Genomic DNA, 21,006 nt, shown 5'->3' with positions numbered 1-21,006 from the left:
GCAATGCTGTCTGTACAGGAACTTGCTAGGGACACTGGCTGCAGCCTACACTCACCCAGCTAGGAACAGGAGAGCTCTTCACCACTCAGCCAAGTATTCCTCTTTTCTCTGCTTACACCTATATTAAAAAAAAAATCTGAGCTGTGGGGTCAAATCCACATTCTAATTCTGGAAAATCAGAACCTATTTCAGCAAAGCCACAGAGTTACCAATGTGACCTGGTGGCAGTGCCAGTGGACACTCTGGAAGAGGGGAGGCATCACAAACCCACTGCCTGCAGAGACCAGTGAGGCCTTGCCCAATGTGGAATACTGGTGACAGCTCCCAGCACAAGCACAACTCCCTCCACATTTTTACTGTCTCTTTCAACTCAGCACATTGTTTAACATATATTATTCATGGAAAGAGCAGCATACTGCTGACCTGCACACAAATAAGCCATGAACACCTTTCCTGTTTTAGATCACTAAAACACAATGCAGTCTTCACAAACCTCTCATTTTAAACAGCTTCCTCCTAACCTTCACTCTTCTCTGCTTCCTCCTCCATCAAAATGTTGTTTTACCTCCCTCAAACATACACGTTATAGCATTTTAGTGAGTATTGATCTTACATTTCAATTATTTAAAAGTGCAATTAGGTGTCATTTCTCCAATTTTAAATCTCAAAATTTGTGAAACTGCTAGTCACAGCTCTTCAGAATGACAAAATAAGTAGATAAAACACAGGAAATGAGGAAAGTTGCATTACCAAAGTTATTTCCTCCAATCTATCAAAGCCACTCTTGGGAAAAGTTAGATAAGGAAGAATCTAATTTAAAATTTCACAAAGATAGTAAATACTAAACCAAAGTGGGAGTTTATTTTTTTGGAAAAAAAAAAAAATTAGAGCAACTGGGAAAAATGAGACTACATAGCACTAACCAGCTTTAAAAGAACAAGTAGCATTGCTGTTTACAGCCACGAAAACTATGTGACTTGTTCTTCAGTGATTAAACAGATGTGCCTTTAATGAGAAAAACCCCAAACTTCTAAATTCCTACAGATGTTGAGGACTGCCTATTACAGTGTTTCTAGCTAGAAAATAGGCTATAGATATTGCACGAAATTTGAACTGGGGAGAATCAATGACCATTTCCAAATATCAGAACTCCTTACTTATTACTAGGAGAATTATTTAAGCACAGTTAAATAGGACTCAAAGTTTCTCAATCTTATTTTGCCTCAATGGAAGTGGCAGCATTCCAAACCAAATCCATACCTTTAAAAGACCTTAATTAATTTTCAACACATCAATTAAATTCAATCTCAACTTCTGTATCTGCTGGTGCCATTTGGCTTGAATGGACAGTAGCATTTCCTAAAGCAATGCCCTCTTTAATCCTTCCATTGTGATTTCCCTTAAAGGCTACCTTCTTCTCATTCCCAGTTTCTAGCATTGTGCATCAGTATTCCACTGGGTAACCAGAACAGCTATTAATGCTAATAAGCCCAGACAGGAATACACGTTTGTTCTAAAGAGACAGTAATTGCATGACAAGTAATAGGATGAGACATACAGGATTGCTAAGTCCTGGCTTTAAAATGCAAAATACAGAAACACATACTCTACAGCCAAAGCAAATTAATTCACAGGAGCAGTGAAGTATCACAATGTCTTATCAGGATGCAAGTGCTTCTTACAGATGCATTATGGTGAATAGCATAGGATGTGAACATGCTCAAGTACACCACTTACTGGAAGATTGCACCCTGGCCCCACTGCAAGCCTCACTGCTATTCCCTCTGAATACTGACTGCATTCCTTGTAGCTGTCAAGACTCAATATTTATTTCTGAATACTCAAATTAGGCTTTGATCTCCATGAATCTCTGTAATAATCAAGCTTAGACAACAGTTCAACACTACAGTGCCTCTTTTGAGGAAAGGGATCCTTAAGCAGTATTACCTGGCCCAATACAAACCCTGAAATACTATTCCTGGTGAAATAAACAAACCCCAATAGGAAAATTCATAATGGACACTGCATGAAGATTCTTACAAAGAACAGCTAAACCAGTCTGGTTAAATATCATTGTCCATAGTCTTTAAAAAAATAGTGACTATCAGAACCAGGTAACATTTATAAATGTAACTTTCTCTTTAAGAGGATAGCAAGGTCAATAAATTGTGTGACTAAGCTATTCTATTCTGAATTTAAAACCATGACCCAAATACACCAGCCAGTTCTATTTTAACCAGTCAATTAAGAAACAAGACAAAACCCCCACAGATATACTACTTTCTTATAATCCAACAATCGATCATGCAATACTCACACAGCTTAAAAGGGTACCAAACTATACTATAGATAATAATTTACTTTCAGTTCATCAAAACCATCACAACCTGTATGAAGCTAATGCTTGTTCTGAAGAGCTTCTAGTCTAGAAGTGAGGCAAAGTTGAAGACCTGTATGAAACTTATTCGTATGGTTTCCCACTCATCATGCAATGGCTTCTGTCATCCAAAACCAGCAAAAACCAAAGGTTTTAGAAAAATAAGGAAACCATTTTAGCAGCCCAGGGATAAGGTAGCACAAACAGAATTGGGAAAAAAAAAAAAAACAACCTAGTAAATTCGAATCACAACATAGAGAGGGAAGCAGAATTAAAACATTCAAGACAGATCAGAGTTGATATGGCTCAAAAACACATGTAGCAATTTGCATAAGATCTGACAGAAGTACTATGCCCAGTGGAAAACTACACACTTCACAGAATGATTCAACAACTAGCTGATATAAATACAGAATTCCTGAAGCATATCTTGTTTATCTAATGTCCAGAAGCTAGATCCAATAAGCTAAAGACAAGTCAAAGACAAGAGTATGAATACAAGAGGAAGCTCACACGAGCAAGCATTTCTGTCTTTTCTTCCACAAAAATCCATCCCCCATGGCCTTCAAGATAACCTCCAGAAAAAAGTTGGATAACTTCGTTTATGGAAGATGTGTTGTGAATTTTAAGGGTTTCTCAAGCCCAGCTGGTAAATTAAGAGATTTTATGTACTTTTCACACCATATGATAATCATATACCCACTAACCCACCAACCACAGGAAGCAGAGAAGGTTGGGATCTCCATCCAAACAGATCTGCAGCTCAGGAACACAGAACTGGTAAGCTGCTGTGATGGGTCAACCCTGGCTGGTGCCAGGTGGACACCAAAGCCACTCTCCCCCTCTCCTCTGCAACTGGACAGGGGAGAGAAAAAATATAATGAAAGGTTTATGAGTTAAGGACAGAGAGAGAACACCCACTGACAACCAACACAGGCAAAATTGATTTGGCTTTGGGATATTAACTGAATTCATTACTAACAAATAATGGGAAGTAAAACAAATATTAAAAACAAACTACAAAAAACCAAAACACCCTTCCTCCAACCCTCCACTTTTTCAGGCTCTACATCCTCCTCTCAAGCACAGCAGAGAGATGGGGAATGGGAGTGAAAGTCAGTTCATCACGTTTTTCTTCTGCCACTGCTCAGGGAGGGGAGTCCTTCTGCTGTTCCAGCATGGGATCCCTCCCATAGGAGACAGTTCTCCAGGAACTTCTCCAGCATGAGCCCTTCCCACAAGCTACAGTTCATGAACTGTTCCAATGCAGGTCACTTTTCCATGTGGTGCAGTCCCTCAGGAACAGATTGCTCCAACATGCTGTGTCCCCCACAGCATCCCATGTCCTACCAGGATTTTTGGTCCAGCATGGGCTTCTTCCTGTCAGGAATCTGACCCAGGGTGAACTTTCCACAGGGTCACAGCCCTCTTTCAAGCACCAACCTGCTCCAGGGTGGAGTCCTCCAGGGGCTGCAGGTGGATCTCTGCTCCCCCATGGACCTCCCTGGCTGTAGGGGCACAGCTGCCTCACCATGGGCTGCCCCAGGGGCTGCAGGGGAATCAGCACCTGGAACACCTCCTGCCCCTCCTGCTGCACTGACTTGGGTGCCTGCAGGGATGTTTCTCCCAGGTATTCTCACTCTGCTCTTCTCTGGCTGCAATTATTTCTGCACAATAACTTTCTTGGGTTTTCTTCTTAAATATGTTATCCCAGAGTTGCTGTCACCATCACTGATGGGCTTGTCCTTGACCAAAAACGGGTCCCTCTTGGAGCTGCTGGTATTGGCTCTGTTGGATGTGGGGAAAGCTTCTGGTGGCTTCTCAAAGATGTCACTCCTGCAGCCCCCACCCAGTACCAAAATCAGGCCATGCAAAACCAATACAGCCACAATTCCATATGAACAACATTCCATCCTCTCAGCTGTCACCAGTAAACATCAGATTCCAGTACCACACTAAAAAGAATCTGGAAGGAGGGGAAGAAAGCCCCAAGATAATACGTAAATATTGTCTGATTTGTTATCATTTATCTTATTCAGGTGTTCCATGCAAACTATCCGATCTACACCATCACAACACAATTTGGGAAACTCCTAAATCAGCATCTAGTTCTGGGGGTGTTACAGTAATATTCAATACAACAGCCCAATAAAAAATAAACCACATGGCAATCAAGGAATAGAACAAACTCATTTTTGCACTTATTTACAAAAGCCAATTCCAGTGCCTTCCTGACATGCCCTCCATGATCCCCTACCTAGCAAAAAAAAAAAAATCATTTTTAGTTCCCAAAGTAGTGCCTCTAGAAAGAAATCAGTCCTTTACCTACTTATATCCCTTCACTGAATTCCCTTGTTACTTCATTGCTGCTTTTCTCATTTCTAAACATATCTTCACCTCATATACACTTAGTACATCTGGAAGTTACCTTTCTCCATAAGAGCTAAAGACATCATCTTTGAGATTTTTATATCCACATACTTTCATTGGATGATCATATCATCTTACTGTACCAGACAGGGAATATTTTTTCTATGAATACAGGAAGGGAAGCCCATTATGTATGCTGTAAGGCTGGAGAAACAGGATGCTGGCTTCATTTTCACACGATCACCAATTTAAACAGTGCTAATGCTTTTTAAATTGCTATGCCAGAAAGACATGTTGTAGAGCTTTGCACCAAATGTACTACTGTGTATAATGATGTAAAAGGTACCAAATGCAAGCTCATACTCAGGCTATTCCATATTAGAATTAGTTATAGAATTAGCTAGCAGTTTAGAAAGAAATATTCTTTCCCTTTAGGATATAACACTGATTTATGGCAACAGCTTGCTGACTTTGTAATGTTACTGGTCTCTCACTTTAAATTATTTATCAACAGGCTATAGATTTGTATAATTTGTAAAAAATATAACCACAGTTTCACCTGCTCTTTTCACAACAACAAAAATAGGAAGTTGACATCTCAGACAATTTGCAAGCTGCATTTTCACCACGAAAAGGAAAAGAAATGAAAGCTCACATTTCAACATCTTAGTCAAAATATTAACAAAATAGATGGCACCGGTCGAAGAAGCAACTGTAACAGTGTTACTACAGAACACCAGGGCAATTTCCACAGCAGTTCTGTGCAATAGCCTCAGGAAAAGTTCTTCTGTTTATAAGGAAAATATAAAAGATTGTGATAGGGCTTAACCTGCAGCTTAATAACAACTTACTTCAGAGCATTCAGTTTGAAAAGCAGACTCATGTCCAAAGCTTTAAGTGCCCGTGTAGCACTTAATGCAATTTTCTAGCAAAGAGCTATTAAAGGAAACATATTTCTCCCTTCTGGGCCTAGTCTTCATGAAGTAGAAATAAAAGAAAAATAAAGCATCTATAAAACACCATATTTCTTTCCTAAAGCAAATTCCAGTGTGTGTGCCTGTAGTACTTTCCAAGTCCTTTCTACCTTGCTAAAATTTTTCTCCATTAACATTTACATGTAGTTATTAACATCACAGTTCTGTTTATGTAATCTCAAAGAAAATGACTTAAAATTAATTTTACAGTCACAATAAAAATCCACACAGTTTTGTGTAACCACCTAAACTACTAAATTTAAATCTTAGAAGTAACTGTTGAATACTTAGAGCTATCTGTATCTAAGAGATTATTTCCTTCCTTTAGCAGTTTGTGCAATAGGGGTGCTGCCCTATAGGCAATTCATAATTAATTCTACTCTGCAGGAATTCTTAGTTTCTTGAAGCAGTTCAACTAACCTACATATGCCCTTCCCTCCAGAACATTGTTTCATTTTCCAGCTTTATTTTGAGCTAAATGTTTCCCCTGAGTATTCCTATTGGACAACTGCATTCATTTCAATTAACAATTACCTATTTGCTAAAATGATCAGAATATACATAAGGGAGTAAGTAATAACAAAAGCATTCCAGTTGTAATCCTGCTTCCCATGCATGAAGGTAAAGATTCAAACAGAAAATAAAGGGAGAATTAAGACTTATTTTCTGCATGTGTAGAAACAGTGAAAAAAGAGCTGTGCACTCCAAATATGCAGGACATGATGCATTTAGCACTAAGACACCTCCATGATTGATTTTACTCACTCACAGAGCAGCCAGGCATCAACTTCCAACCCAGCCTGTCCACATTCCTATCATTTGTTCTTCTGTCTGTTCTGCTTTTTATATTAATTGATGTCTCAGTTTTGTGCAGTGAAACTATTGGACAACTAATCCAATAAGAACATTTGTGTAAGTAGGAAGCTATACCCGAGTACCACACATGCTGCTCACACACTTGAGGAAATAAAGACACTGTCCCATTACAGAGTCAAACAATCAAATAAGAAGTGAAACATTTAGGACAGAGTAGAAGACTATTCAGGCTTCTCAAGAGCAGTGCAGTTCCCACAGCAATCAGTCATTTCAACAGGATGCATAATCTACACTGACAAGTCCTCTGAATACTTGGACAGGAAACCTATGAAACATCCTTTCAGTTTGGAACTGAGTTGCTCAAAGATAGCAGTGTCCTCCAAGAACTACCAGGAGAATAAAAGTAATGCCATACTATCATAATGGAAGACAAAATGTATTTAAAATGTAATCAACATTGGAAAACAATATGAAAATTCTGGAACAGGCCCCTGAGACTCTCAGTTGTGACAAGGAGCTGGAAATCATGCCAGTAAGTCCAGGAAAAATGTGCCTGAATCAGAATCTAGAATTAGTCTAGCTCAGCACAATAAATTAATTCTTTATCCATGATATTGACCTTAAAGCAAATAAGAAAGATAGCAAGGATGGCAACAACAGCAGAGCTGCTGACTGCCCAACCTCAACAAAAGCAGGAACATAAGAAATCACTCATGTACCACATTCCTTTCAGCCTCTTTGATTGTATTAGGTGCCCAGAGGAAAAAGCCTTGGCCCCTTGTTCCCACAGCAGCCCCACTGCACAGCTGAAGGATGGTCATTTACCTCTTCAGACCCCCAAAACCACACTCTCCCATTGATCCATATAGAAGCTGTTCTTCCTGTGTCCACAAAGAGTACAAAACATCTGTGTGTTTTCAGAACAAAAACAAAAAGCAGATGTCATCCACGTGAGACAGCAAGAATGACAAGACAGCAGGACAAATGAAGCAAGGTGTAAAATTGTTCAAGGGGACACCACTGTACCCTGACCTTAGAAAAACAAACCCAGCTACACCTTACAAGACTACATACAAAGGAATTTGATGTAAAAAAGTTTTTTTTAAAAATGACAAGTTCAGTGTCATAACTAAAAGAAAGATTAAAGTAGTACATCCATTCTTTAAAGCACTATGGTTTTAACTACACTAATTTCCCCTTAGAGACTGATGTTTTCCAAACCATGACTTTAGACACCAAAAATCACAGCAAAGATCAGGCAATTAAAACTAATGAATTTCAATAATGTTTAGGAATCAAGGCTTGCTCTCCAACATGTAAAATAATGAAGTGCACAGCCCTTCTGCCAAAAAGGAAGGAACACAAGTTATATGGACACCTTTAACAACTGCCTTAAGATTTCTCCAAATCACAGCAAATAAAAAATAGAACAATCCAACCAATCCATACAGCACTTAAAACTCCCAGTCTACTCATGTATTTACCCTTGGCACATTCCTAACACTAGGTAATTTTACTCTTTCTGCAGAACTAAGGGAGTTCAGAAGTAAAATTAATACAGAAAATTAACTGTCAGAAGCAGGATTTCCTTCAAAACTATTGATGCTTCCTTCCAGAAATATGAATGAATGAAACATGTTTCTTTATTTGCTTTTGTTCCTAATGACATGTGTAGCCCATGAGGCAACACCATTCACAGCTTCAGTCATCTTGTAATAACCAGATATTCTCCCCCATTGAAGGAACTGCCTTGCTACTTTTTAGAGCTGATAATTCAATTCTTCCAGGTTTTACTTCCACAAGACACTTCCATTAGGACAATATTGCCTTTAAGTCTTCCCATAAATTAATACCAACAAAATTGTCTTTTAAAGAAATAAAAGTATTGGCTTGTAGCAGGACAGATAAGAGCAAAAATTAGGTCAACTAAACTAGGTCATCCATTTATACCTCTATTTATCTGGTACCTTTTGGGAAACATTTTTCTCTACTTGATCTTTTTAGCTGTGTAAGAATTTTTTCATTATAAAGCTGATGACAAAAGAGTAGCTAGAACAAAGTCCTCAGGGACACAAGCAGTAACTTTCCTATGCAAACCTCAGTGACTGAAACATCCTGACACCAGTGTTTAGAGCTACTTTAAAACAACAGCTTCCAACCCAGAGGGATTGTGCTCTTCACTCTTTCAACTCTTTCCTTACTTTGCTGCACTCTCAGCTTCCCTAGCAAAGCTACTGGCTCTGCACTCACGTTGTCTCAGCAATATTGGGTCTGAACACAATCTAGTTTCTTGAAGATGCAGAGGGACTCTGGACACAGCTCCAACATTACAGCTGCTCTTGGGGCTCCAGGTTCTGGATCCAAAACTCCACAGCCATACCTGACTGCTCCCCTCTCATAAACACATTCTGATTGCTCAAATTTGAGCAAAAAAATTAATGAGTTAAGTTTATATTAGCAAGGGTTTTTTTTTGTCAGATGAAGCAAGAAAACAAAGAGCTTATCTCCCTGCAACATTCACGTGCTAGTTAAAAGAAACAGAAATGCACGTCCACGCTTCATTCAGGGCAAACACACAGAGCTGAGTTATTCAAGTCTGTGCTGGCATAACCATGCCAATTGTGAAGCACAACAGCTTGAGGAAAACACCAGGATACAAACACTGCACTTCCTAATGGCACAAAGAGCTCCTGCCCTACCTAATTCACTTGTGCTTTACTCGGCTCCTTATCTGACTTTTAACACTGATGCCTCTCCCTGACTGAAGGCTGTTCTGTAAGACCAAGAAAAAAATCATTATCTACCATCTGATTTCAGTTCTAGAAATGTATACCCAACATACTTGTACAGTTTCAAGTTTTCCCAGCACTAAGAAATGCATTACTATTTTCCCTATGCCAAGAAGTCCTTTGTACTAAGTATACCATAGTCAAACTGTTGCAGTACACAATGGAAAATCCATTAATCTTAAATAGTAACACTGAAGAAAATAAAACATAATTTCTGTTTATTACAAACCAATGGCTTGAACAGATCAATATAGAAGCCTCATACTATTGTTGCACTCATGATCAATAAATTTACAGACATTAGATAATCTGAATATCTGCTTAACCTTCTCCTGCTTGCAAAGTTGATAACTTATATTTAGCTATAACAGCATCAAGGAAAAACAACCTGAACCCACTGCAATTTTAAAGAAATTCATGCAATCCAAACCAAGAAATTCATACTACAGATCAGTGACACATATGCAGAGTAGTACACAGACACACAACCAAGCATATACAAATACATAAGCATGTACATGGAGCTACAGAACCACAGATTAAAGGTTGATGAATTATGGTCACATATCCATATACAGGTATCTACTGATATGTATCTTTAGACATATCTAAGTATAGCTCTTTAAATTATTTTGAGTGCATGTAGTATACCATGAGGTGCAAGGTCAAAATTACCATTTGCTCCTATTGAACAATTCTTTAATATTCTGCAAAATCCACACACGACCCTTTATACCATGAGAAGAGTAGACTTACACACTGCTGTCTTTGCAAAATGAGCAAACAGAACTTATTACCACACAAGCTATTTGACACAACCCAGAGCATTGCCTAACTGACTTGGTTTAGTTTCATGTACTGAAAGAACAGCAATTTCAGGCAGAGTTTGCAAGTTCTTATACCTCAGGGTCACTACAGGAGCTTTGTGGCTGTATTCAATTGCCTCTGTGAAAATTCAGAATGGCATCTTGGAAGCAACAGAAACAGCACTCATTTCCTCAGAAGGGGACAAAAGAAGTGAATATTTAAACTGAATGATTGTTCATGTAAAATTGTATTTTCATATAACATTGAATTAACAGTATTTCACAAAATTTCAGAAGCCTCTGAAGTTTGGGGTTACTGAAATGACTATTCAGTCACATTGCTCCAACCAGATTTGATCCAGGTAGAAGCTTTATGAATGGTCTTGATGGCTGTAACCACAGGCAATGAAGTAATGTGCTGGGGTGTGCCCCCCACATACAAATTAACAGCCTACAACTGAAATACAATTAATGGAAACAAAACGTTAAAAATACATTTACATGCATACTTAAGCATGATATGAAAGGTGATTACTAACAGATCCATTATTTAACCCTGAAATTATAAAAATGCACAAGGCATATCTAAAGTGACAGTTGCCTATGACCTATTAACTCATTGCTAAGAGCAGAGTTTCTTATAACTGATCAGCTGTACAACACTTACAACTGACTTACAGGTCATTTTCTCCAAGGCAATTACTCCTGTCTCACTTTAGGGAAAATAAGTGCTCCAAACACTTCAAAAGAACCCAATTGATTTCAAAATAACCCAATTTACAAGAATTCAATGCAAACCTCTATTTACACCAATTAAATATTGGATGTCAAATTTCAATGAACAGTTTACTATGTAGTTGATTTTACCAAAGCATTTTTCCCAGTTTACACTTTACAGACAAATAACATCTCTTGAAAAGACAGCATGCATTTTATAACACATGACAAAGCATTAGTGTTTCTAACAATATATTACAAGCACAAAACTCATTAAATAGATACTAGAAAACATCAATTCTAAAAATGTGGGATCTTAAAAAAATTTAAAAAGCAGAGATAGTAAAAAAGATAAATGTTTTATAAGTTTCCAGACTGTATGCCTGCCTTATAAATTTGAAAGACATCTTCACAGATACTCAAGAGGTGCACTAATAGTATTTGAATCAGAAAGGCTTATGCAAATGCACATTAATACACAGACAAGCTTTTAAGAGGAGCATTTCTAAAGTGCTACAGTTGAATAGGTATTTCTGGTATCCCTAATGCTGTTCCAGAACCAGAACAAAATCTATGTCATGACTGGCATCAGTATGTGGACTTTCACTATGTATCTCAGTGGTTTTAATCAGTGATTTAGTATAGTGTAGACTGTTCATTCCTTTTAAGCAGCCTTTAGGCACTTTAGAAACCGTGCAAAATCGTAAAAAAAAAAAAAAAAAAATCACCAAAAAGACAAAAAGACAAAAGCCTCAAAAATTGCACAAAGCATGTTTTATAACAAGTTTTATAAGTGTAGCACTTCCTATGATCAGCTACAGTTTATCCTTAGAAGTCATGCACCATCCATCTCCCATTTTTTTAAACAGCACTTTTACAAAACAATCAGTTAGAAGTGCTTAAATAGAAAAATGCCAAAACCAAACCAACTAGAAGTGAAAAACATAGATATTATTTTTTTACCTGATTCAAACCATTCAAATTTCCTTTCATACTTCAGAAAACAGTATCTTGAGTACTTTGCTGTTTCCAAACCTAAAAGTTTCAGTTTAGATAAACTGAACAGAGCACAGATATACACACGATATTCAGTTGAGTTAGTGACCTAAGCCCTCTTGAATGAAAGGTATAAAGAGAACTGTGACTAGGTATATTGAATTTGGCATAAAAAAAAAAAAAAAATCATTATTTTTTAGACTGATGATCTAAGACAAGATCATTTTGACACCACTACCTCCAAACAGCAGATGAGGGTCCCCTCCAAAGTATACAAAACAAAAAAAAAAAAAAAAAAACCCCCCCCCCAAAAAAACAAACAAAAAACAAACAAAAAAAAAACCCAACCAAACAAACAAAAAAAAATTTCCCCGCCATACACAGCGTTCCATGACAACATGACAAGATTAGCCAGATATATAACTCAAAAGATGAAGCAAGACTGTCATATACCACAAAACAACTGAAATATCTGATTTTTGAAGGTAAAGCTTCACACTATTAATATTTCAGGTCTCCTATAACAACAGCAACCTACATCAAACAATAGAGAGTGTCAGAATGCTTTTGTCATTACTATAATGAAAGAATACAAAAAATGTGTTAATTATAGGTAAATTGAAATTTAAAAACAAATCAGCAAATAATATTTATCAAGGTCTTTCTAAATTCTAGAATAACTGTTTTCTTTTCCTCCATACAGAACTTTGACTTCCAACCCTTGTTTGATGTAAGACACATGTTCATTACAAAAAAAATCAGAACCTAGACCACGCTGGTTGTATTTATACAGCATGAAACACCAAGAGGAAGTAATCTATATTTATTTCCTTCTACTCAAATAGCAATGTCAGCAAAAACCCAGGAAAAAGTATATTCCTGGGATGTACTGCAACCACAGTTGCAAAACCCTAACCTATATTATTTTAGGAAAAAGCCCACTTGCCCATATCCACATATAGTTGATTACTGGCAAGGCTTACAGACATGTCTGTCCTGTTTTCAAACTATCCACTTCATTTAATCCTAACTGTGCACGCCCAGAGTATTGAAGTGATCTACCAAAGTCCTGCTTACTTCCTATTGCCAATTAATTAAATACATTTGATTTCCAGTAACAAACTTGCCCAGATTAGAGAATTTATCTTGTTATCAGAAGGAGGTGGGGAGGCAGTGGTAGAATGGGTAATAATCAACTTTCCACCTTCCAAGCAGGAGTTGCTTCTAGGTATGTCAATGGCATTATTAAATTGCAGTCTTAGTCATCTACACTCTGGACTTTCAATAGCAATCAGCCAGGCTTATCAGCTTACCTGTGCACACCTCTTGCTTCTCTACCCTCTCCTCCAGCACTCCTTGCACCCAGCACGTACTTTTAGTTCATTCACTCAGGCCTACATACAATTCTCTAAGCCTATTACTCAACACATTCAAAGGCAACAAAGACCTAAAGGTAAAGAATTGTTTTCATTTGCATTCACCCACTATTCCTTTCATATTTTAGATTCCATTTTGACTTGGAAATGAAGTGATGAGTAACAGCAATTCCTATTCCCCAAACTTGCCACTATTTAACAGCCAGAGAACATCCTGCACTTAAATGAGAAAACACAACTTCCTCCCTTCTCACTCCTCAAAAAAACTCTACTGATCCTTTAACTGAACAGAATACTGAACACTATATGTTTTTTACCTCTCTTTCCTTCTTCCTTTTTAATCATTTCAAAGAGAACCTAAGCATGGTTCTGTAAAGATAGCCAATACACCCTGAAGCACATACCCCAAAAATCCCAAAATACCCCAATACACTCATAGGGAAAAAATTTTAAAAAATCAGCAACTGTGATTCTTGTCCTCTAATCTATGTCTGCTTTACTACATAAAGGAGAATATTAGAACTGAAGATCCTAGTTTCCTGGTTTTCCTATTATTTACAATACAAAAGTCAAATATGAAAGTTTGAAATACAAAGTGTTAAGAGGACAAGAGAAATTTTCAACACAATTCTCCCCGAAATACTTCACACTCTTTCAGGTAATATATCCTTCTCCTGCAATGTCTTGCCCATTAGTTCCTATAATCTTATTTTCCCGTTTTTACCCATATTCTCTTTTCTTGCTGCTACAGGAAAGCAATGGGAAAACTCACTGCCTATACCATTGAAAGCTACAGAAACAACATGCTGTCAAATAGAGAAATTGAAACAATAATTATTTTTCCATACAGAGGGGTCACTGCTTCCGAGAAAGGACGATAAAAATACATATTGTATATCATTTGACTAAAACAGAGCTAAAACACAAGGATAAATTATCAGATATGAAACGGTAGAGGCGGATTAGGAGATCTAGAACAAAGTACTTAACATAGAGATTATTAAAAATGTCCCACATTTTGCACTAGTCTAGGCCAGCCTTTCTGTAAAGTGAGTATAATTTACATGAACAAAACGGGTTCATCAGTGCAAGGCAAGATGTCAATTCGTGTTAAATAGCAATTATATTATTCAAACTATCACTTAATGAAAAGCTTCTGTCAAATTCTGTAACCTTTAAACTCCCATGTGAAGATTTAGAAGGGTCCTATCGCTCCAACGCCATTCTTCATTTCACACGTTTCTCTCTTCCTTTCCCACACGCTCAGATGTTTCAGCAGCATACTTTTAGTATTTGCAAAATCCTGCCCAAAGAGCGTGGCCGATTTCCCACGGGCTCCCTCCCCACCCTGGATGAACTCGCTACTTCCCAAAGTCCACTTCCTCTTCCACCGCTGGACCTGCCAGCGCTCCCAACGCCCCTCCGCCTTGCGCAACATCCGCGGCCTCCTCCCCACATTTCGGACAATCTCCGATGCGACACTTGCATTCAGATTTTTTTATTTTGTTTTTGTTCCCAGACCACTAGCACAGACTGACAGCTTAAAGGGCTAACGATGTGCTTTTAATCCCGAAGAGCGACGCATAATAAAAGGAGCTACAAAGAGAGATACGGAGGGCACTGACCCGCTCTCCTTCAGCTCTTCTGTGGGTCAAATTGCATTTTGACATTATTTAAATGATATTGGAAAGTGCCAGCAACATCTGCCCAATCCAAATTATTGTTCACAGCTCAGACAACCAGTTCAAAAGACAAAACTCCCAAGATATTGTAACAGCCCTATTAAACGGCTGAAATAAACCAGGAAAAGCACTAATTCTCTGATAGATTTTTTTTTCCCCGAGCGCACACGTTAACCAAAGGCTGACGGTGAACTGATCTGGAAGGAAGAAAGGACGAGGGATACAGGCAGGGCTGCGATGGGGGATGGGAGATGTTAGCGAAGGGAAGATGAATATTCCTCCAAGGACTATCAATACATTTAACACATCCCCTCGGAAAGAAGAGAAATCTCAAGCAGGCAGCTACAGAGGCAGATAAAAGGGGAAGAAGGAGAAGAGTGCCCGATTATCCCCAGCTGACATCACAGACGGCAACCCTGCAGAAAAGGGGCTGCAAGGGCGAGGAAGCGCTCGCAGCCCCCCCCGCACCGCCTCTGTCCCCTTTATGCTCTCAGGGAAGCAGCGGGGCGGCTGGACGAGGAGCCACCCGGTGAATTTTGCAAGAGCCGATGACCACCACCTCCGCAGGAGCGGGGAAGGGGCGCGGTGACAAACCTCCCGGGGCTGGGGGGCAGGAAGGAGGCTGAATCCCGGCGGACACGCTCCCTCCCCCCGCCGAGCTCCGAAGCGGCGGTGGGCACAGGGAGCCGGCCGAGCCCCGGGGCATACAATAGCAGGTCACCCCCGGGGATGGACGCCCGCCCGGCCCGGCACCCTCTCTCTGGCGGGGGATGGGGAAGGGGCTGCGGTCACCCCCCCGACCCGGGGGGCGGCAGGAGCCCCGCCCGCCCCGCCCCGCCTGCGCCGCCGTCCCTCACCATGAAGTCGCTGGCGAAGTTGTCCTCCCCATTGTGGTCCGTGTCCTTCATGGCCTGGACTCGCTTAATGAATTTCCTCAAGATCTCCTCCTGGCTCATCCTGCCCCGCCGGCCGCCCTGCGGAGCGGGAGCCCCAGCCGCCCGCCCGCTCTCCGCCCGGAGCCCACTCCGCCGCACGACCCGTCACCCGGCTGCCTTCCTTCCCTTCCCTGCCTCGCCTCTCCCCCGCCCGGGCCTGCCCGCGGCCTGCTGGCTCCGCTCTGGCTCGGCTCCCGCCCCGCTCACGGCCGCCCGGCCGCCCGCTCCATCCTCCCCTCCCTCCGCCCGACCCTCCCTGGAGCAGCCGACACGGACACGACACGGCCCCGCCTTCCTCCACCCCGCGCACGCGCGGCGCCCGCCCCGCCCCGCCCTCTCCGCTCTGCCCCGCCCCACCCCAGCGGTGCTCCACGCCCATTGGCTCTCCCGACCGCCGCCCTGTCCTATTGGCGGCCGCGCACGCCAATCACCGGCCGGCCGGGCTTCGAGGGAGCGCTCGCTGAGCTCCGCACCTCGCCCGTTCCGCCGCTCCCCCCCCCCCCGTTTCCCGTGGATGGGACCGCCCGAAGGGCGCCTCATGGAGCGCTGGAAGGGACCACTTGGCGCGCGGGGGGGGAGGCTGAGCGTAGCGGAGTGCGGTTTCCCGTGGCTGGAGCACAATGGGCGGCCGTGGATGCCCGCAGCGCCGCGCCGGGAGGCAGCGGCATGTCGGGACATGCAGTCGCGACAGCGCCGCGTCCCGGGGCTGGGGGTCACGCAGCATCCCACTGAAACTCCCGCATCAGAAGGGTCCCGCCCCGGGTGGGAAGCCCGCAGCCGTGGGAAGTGACGGGGGGCCGTGCGGCGGCGGTGCCGGTGCCGAGGCGCGGCGGCCGTGGACGCAGGGCAGCGGGAAGATGGCGGGGCGGGACAGGGCAGGGGACGGGCGCGGACACCTGGCCGGGGACCGCTCCTCGCGTATTTGTATGTATTTATATTAAGTATATATATGCATGTGTGTGCTTGTATAATAATTATATATATATATATATTTGTAAGTGTATATTTTTTATGAAGTGCAAATATGTATGTGTATATGTATATATGTGTAGATAGATAGATGCATAGATAGATTTACTTAATAAAAACGTGCGCAGGCGGAGCTGAGTTATGGAAGTGCCGCCGGCAGGTGTCCGCGGGCTCCGGGCCGGTGCCAGGCGGGGAGAGGGTCCCGCACCGCTCGGCACCGCAGCGAGAGGCTCAGGCACCCCGCGCCTTAATGTACTCTAAAATCTCTGCCTTACATAGTGTTGGAGGATCTGCTTTTTCATTCTTAACATTATATGGAAAAGTTACGTTTCTTCATATTTGGTGTCCTGGTGACATTTATAACTTCTGCTTAAGCAAGGCAAAGCAATTGTAAAGATGTGTGTATATATATAGCCTTGTAGCTTAATAAATATTTCAAGTGAAGTCTTTTAAAATGTAGCTTTACAGGTGAAGGAAGATCTGTCTCCATGGCCTTGAGTGATGCTGTTGATGCAGTAAAACTGTCACACAGGCCGATGGTAAAGGTCCAAGCTGAGAGGCATAACCTGGCTAAGTCACTCCTGCCCAATCGCCCGTCCTCTCCTGCTCATTCCCTGCCCCGGGAGCGTGTGGTGCCTGCAGCCACACCAACACAACCCCTGTCAGACAGGACATCGAACTGGCTCAGGGAACTGTCAGCTGCAATATAAGTCCATAGCAAATTGATGTGTTTTCTTCTCTAATCATTCCATTAACCTGGCTTTGTCACCAAAAGAAACCTACAAAAAGCATGGTCTACCTGTACTGGTGTGAGATATTACTGTTTTAGAAGGCTGCCAAACAATATCACTTCCACACCAGAATAAGCACAGTGGCACATTACCACCCTCAGTCCAATTCAGTGCCTACCATCTCAGCATCTTCCTAGTGGAGGCAAGTTTTGAGACATGGTGTAGGAGCCTGGACTGTAGCTGCTGCTGCATGGACACACATCTTCTGCATCTGCTACAGTCATCTCTGGCAGAGGGGTAGGCCAGAAAATTGAGAGACTCAACAGTTTCACATTACTTGCTGCAGACTTCAGCATCTTATTAAGGGGTTGGATTTTTTAGCTGTTCATGTTCATCAAGTAATGTACAGGAGACATAAGGACACATGAAGGAGCTGGGAAAGGGCATCAGTTCTGTGCTGACGTTTAGTGAAGCCTAAGCGCTCCACACAAACACATCTGCTGTCAAAGGTCAGTCTCCTCTCCATGTCCTTTGCACCAGCTTTCATAATAAGCTAATCAATTGACCCTGAAGAATTGCAAGGAGACCTGCTTTTCTTGTTTTAATTCCTCTCTTCCTCCTCCTTTTCCTTCTCCAAACCTCCTTTTCTACAAAACCAAAAGTCAGCTTTAAAGGAAAAGACAGAAAATAGAAAGAGAGAGAGAGACCAGAGACCACAAAGATATCTGGGGCTTGGATCATCAGATAGTTTTTCCATGTCACCTCGCTGGATTTCCATCTGCTTAGGAAGGTTGCTGTTTGCTCAGCAGTTGTCCTGGCAAACCTGCTCCCAGTGCCAGATGGCAGGTAACTTCAGAAAAGTAATACTTGAGACTACACAACCAATTAATGAAGTCTGGAATGTTATATGGTTTTCTTCATTTATTCACACAACCGAGTTCTAGAGGAGGAAAAGAGAGATCATGATGAATCTGATATCATTATTGCCTGACATGGAAAGGACCCAGTTGTCAGTCTGGCCTCATTCACAATCTGCAATTGAACTGTAATAAAACTGTTGTAAATCAGCAAGTGTAACCGTGGTCTTTCATTTGGTTTAACTGATAAGAAGGTTACAGAGTCTCAGGAGAAAAAAAGCCCCCAAACCAGGCATGTGTCACTTGCCAAAACAAAGGTATAGATGAAATGAAGACATTAGGAATAGCATGGAGAACTGTGCCTGGCATTGCTTGTCTGTGCATCTGGACCTGCACCTGTGAGAGCTGCAAACCAAATAGCACCACTTTTATCTCCCATAGCCCTGCAAATGCTGCATGAGGTTGTGTCATGTCTGTGCTATGAACAGACACCTAAAGCCTCAGCAGCAAAAATAGCATTTTAACTCAGACTTTTGATTTGAGGCTCCCACTATCTGGGTTAACCCCAGACATCTGACCAGTGCAGCACGTGTGCGTGACTGCATATTTGTGTAGCTGTAGGACAGGGGCGGAAAAACAGACACATAGCGTGAATTACTCACCCTGTAGATAGAACAGGAAGTTTCAACCCAAACCTGTAGAAGAAAATTCTAGTTTTGTCTTAACAATCCATACAACTATGGTCCTTGAAGAAAAGCAAGTAAATCACCTACAGCTTCTCTGCTATGATCTTATTTTGCCTTGCTGTGCACCATTCCAGCTGCTGCAGGGAAGGAAGACAGTTTTTTCTGTTTCAAAGTGGCTTCTCATGTTCCCACAAGGTAAACATGGTGTAAATTGGTAAATGTGCTTCCTGGCCTGCATACCATGGTGCTGCCCAGTCAGTGGCTGGGACTACCACATCCCAGTTTACCAACCTTCAGAGGTTTCCCTCAAGCTGAGAAGGAGCATAGGCTCACATCAAAGCTGTTTGGCTTCAATGCCTCTGTGGCTTGCAGTTGTGTTCAAAATCCAGTGCATATCTACCCAAAAGTGTGTTTTAGTAAGAAATCAAAGAACTGGGATGGGTGGGAATGGTGAAAGAACCCTACAACTCTGAGTAAAGGCATCACCTCCTACAGTTTTAATTCCTCCTTTGTCCAGCAAAACAAGACATTGTGTATCCCTTGTAATTTTTGACTACATTACAATGATCACTCACTTTGTCACCAATTTCTTCTCCCCTTTGCAATAATCTGCAGACTCAATATTTGGAATAATGCAAAAGAACTATAATGCACCATAATACTTAATAGTGTTGTATAATTATTAATGTAATACTGAAATTATAATTAAATGATTATCAATATATCCTATACATGAAAGCTCAACTAATTTTATCTATACTGAGTATCTGCAAAGTTTTTGTAATCAAAATTATTCCGGATAAAAAAATAAATGTTAGCACTTAGAGATTTCAAAATAACACTCCTGAAATAAATTTTAAGTGCAGTTAGTTGGAAGTTTTCTAAAAATGTGGTGTTTCAATGGAAAAATGCTGCTTCTATAAAAGTTACATTTTCCACAGGAAACAATTTTGCCAATGTTTTTCTGCTTTCCGACAAAAACAATGCACTGTTATACTTACAGATGCAGAAAAGCCTTTACCATTGAAGGCAGCACAACTTGGGTTAGGGACTCAGCACATGAAAGAACTGGAGCATGGAGTATAAATGCCAGGAAGCTGTTGAACAGCTCAAGGGTACACATAATAACTAAGTCCAAGCGAAACATTTGTCTTTGATCTGACAAACTGAAATGCAACGTGTCTTTCCACAAATGTCAAAATGTTTCATGCTGGTTGAAAATAGTTAAATGAAACATTCAGGAAAGATTAGCATCACATACTTTTTGTATACTCTTATTCTCGAAACATTTCGGCATTTAGTCACTTTTGTTTCCGAAGAGGATAAAAATAATGTATCAAGTTCTCTGGATGATCTTCAGCTACAATTTAACAACTTAGATTGTAAGTAACAAGCTAAAAGACAGCAACCCCCTTGGAGTCTCAAAATTCTAATCTGTAAAAACACATTGTGGACAATAGATTTGAGTAAGATACATAGTATCCTTTGTATACTAGAAATAAATTGAATTTCTGATTTAAACCTGAAACTAATCTCATTTTAAATGAGTCATAAAGACTTGATCAGTGTCTGTATAATATGTTCCATTCATATTCATTAAATACCATGTGACAGCTGGATTTCTTGACATTTGCCTCTATTACTCTCAGTTCAGCAATGACAGGCTCCTGTAATTACCCCTGAAAATACTCCTACTACAATTTAATTTTACCTGGCTTGCTTAGTTTTTATTTATTTATTTACCATCTTCTGGGATTCATAATGTGATACTGCTAAAAGCAGTTAAATGTGACATTTCTTATGCAGATAATAAATATTCTAGACCAGAATTACTGAGTTTCATGATCAGTGCATATTTTGGAATCCTGTGTAAGTGTCCTCCACCCCATACAAACACAGTTTTAGTATATAGAGGAAACTGTGTT

At 40.9% G+C, this 21,006-nt stretch overlaps 2 protein-coding genes across 4 annotated transcripts in view; one reads left to right on the top strand and one right to left on the bottom strand.

Moving 5' to 3' along the window:
• Nucleotides 1–16,108, bottom strand: part of PTPN12 (protein tyrosine phosphatase non-receptor type 12) — a 70,014-nt gene extending 53,906 nt beyond the window's left edge. For 2 of the 3 annotated variants that reach the window (XM_079303143.1, XM_079303145.1), the window contains exon 1: nt 15,761–16,107. In XM_079303143.1, the coding sequence (XP_079159269.1) occupies nt 15,761–15,859 (99 nt within the window). In that variant the 5' untranslated portion in view covers nt 15,860–16,107. Of the gene's footprint in view, nt 1–15,760 lie in introns of all 3 variants that reach the window. The other variant, XM_079303144.1, reaches the window with a different exon arrangement.
• Nucleotides 16,109–16,336: 228 nt separating this feature from the next.
• LOC306800814 (uncharacterized protein) lies at nt 16,337–19,477 on the top strand. Its single transcript, XM_079303188.1, has 2 exons — nt 16,337–16,766; nt 17,340–19,477. The coding sequence occupies exons 1-2, from the start codon at nt 16,459–16,461 to the stop codon at nt 17,515–17,517; spliced, it is 486 nt and encodes a 161-aa protein (XP_079159314.1). The 5' UTR covers nt 16,337–16,458; the 3' UTR covers nt 17,518–19,477.
• The last annotated feature ends 1,529 nt before the right edge of the window (nt 19,478–21,006 follow it).

The sequence above is a fragment of the Erithacus rubecula genome, assembly GCF_903797595.1.
Source record: "Erithacus rubecula genome assembly, chromosome: 4".
In the NCBI taxonomy this organism is placed as follows: domain Eukaryota; kingdom Metazoa; phylum Chordata; class Aves; order Passeriformes; family Muscicapidae; genus Erithacus; species Erithacus rubecula.
This window is presented reverse-complemented; position numbering and strand designations above follow the sequence as displayed.

What these genes read in the sequence shown, in the direction of transcription:
- LOC306800814 (XM_079303188.1), top strand. Translation starts at nt 16,459, where the DNA reads ATGGGCGGCCGTGGATGCCCGCAGCGCCGCGCCGGGAGGCAGCGGCAT. An exon ending in CGCTCCTCGCGTATTTGTAT is followed by an intron (nt 16,767 to 17,339) that starts GTATTTATATTA and finishes ACTGTCACACAG; the next exon opens with GCCGATGGTAAAGGTCCAAG.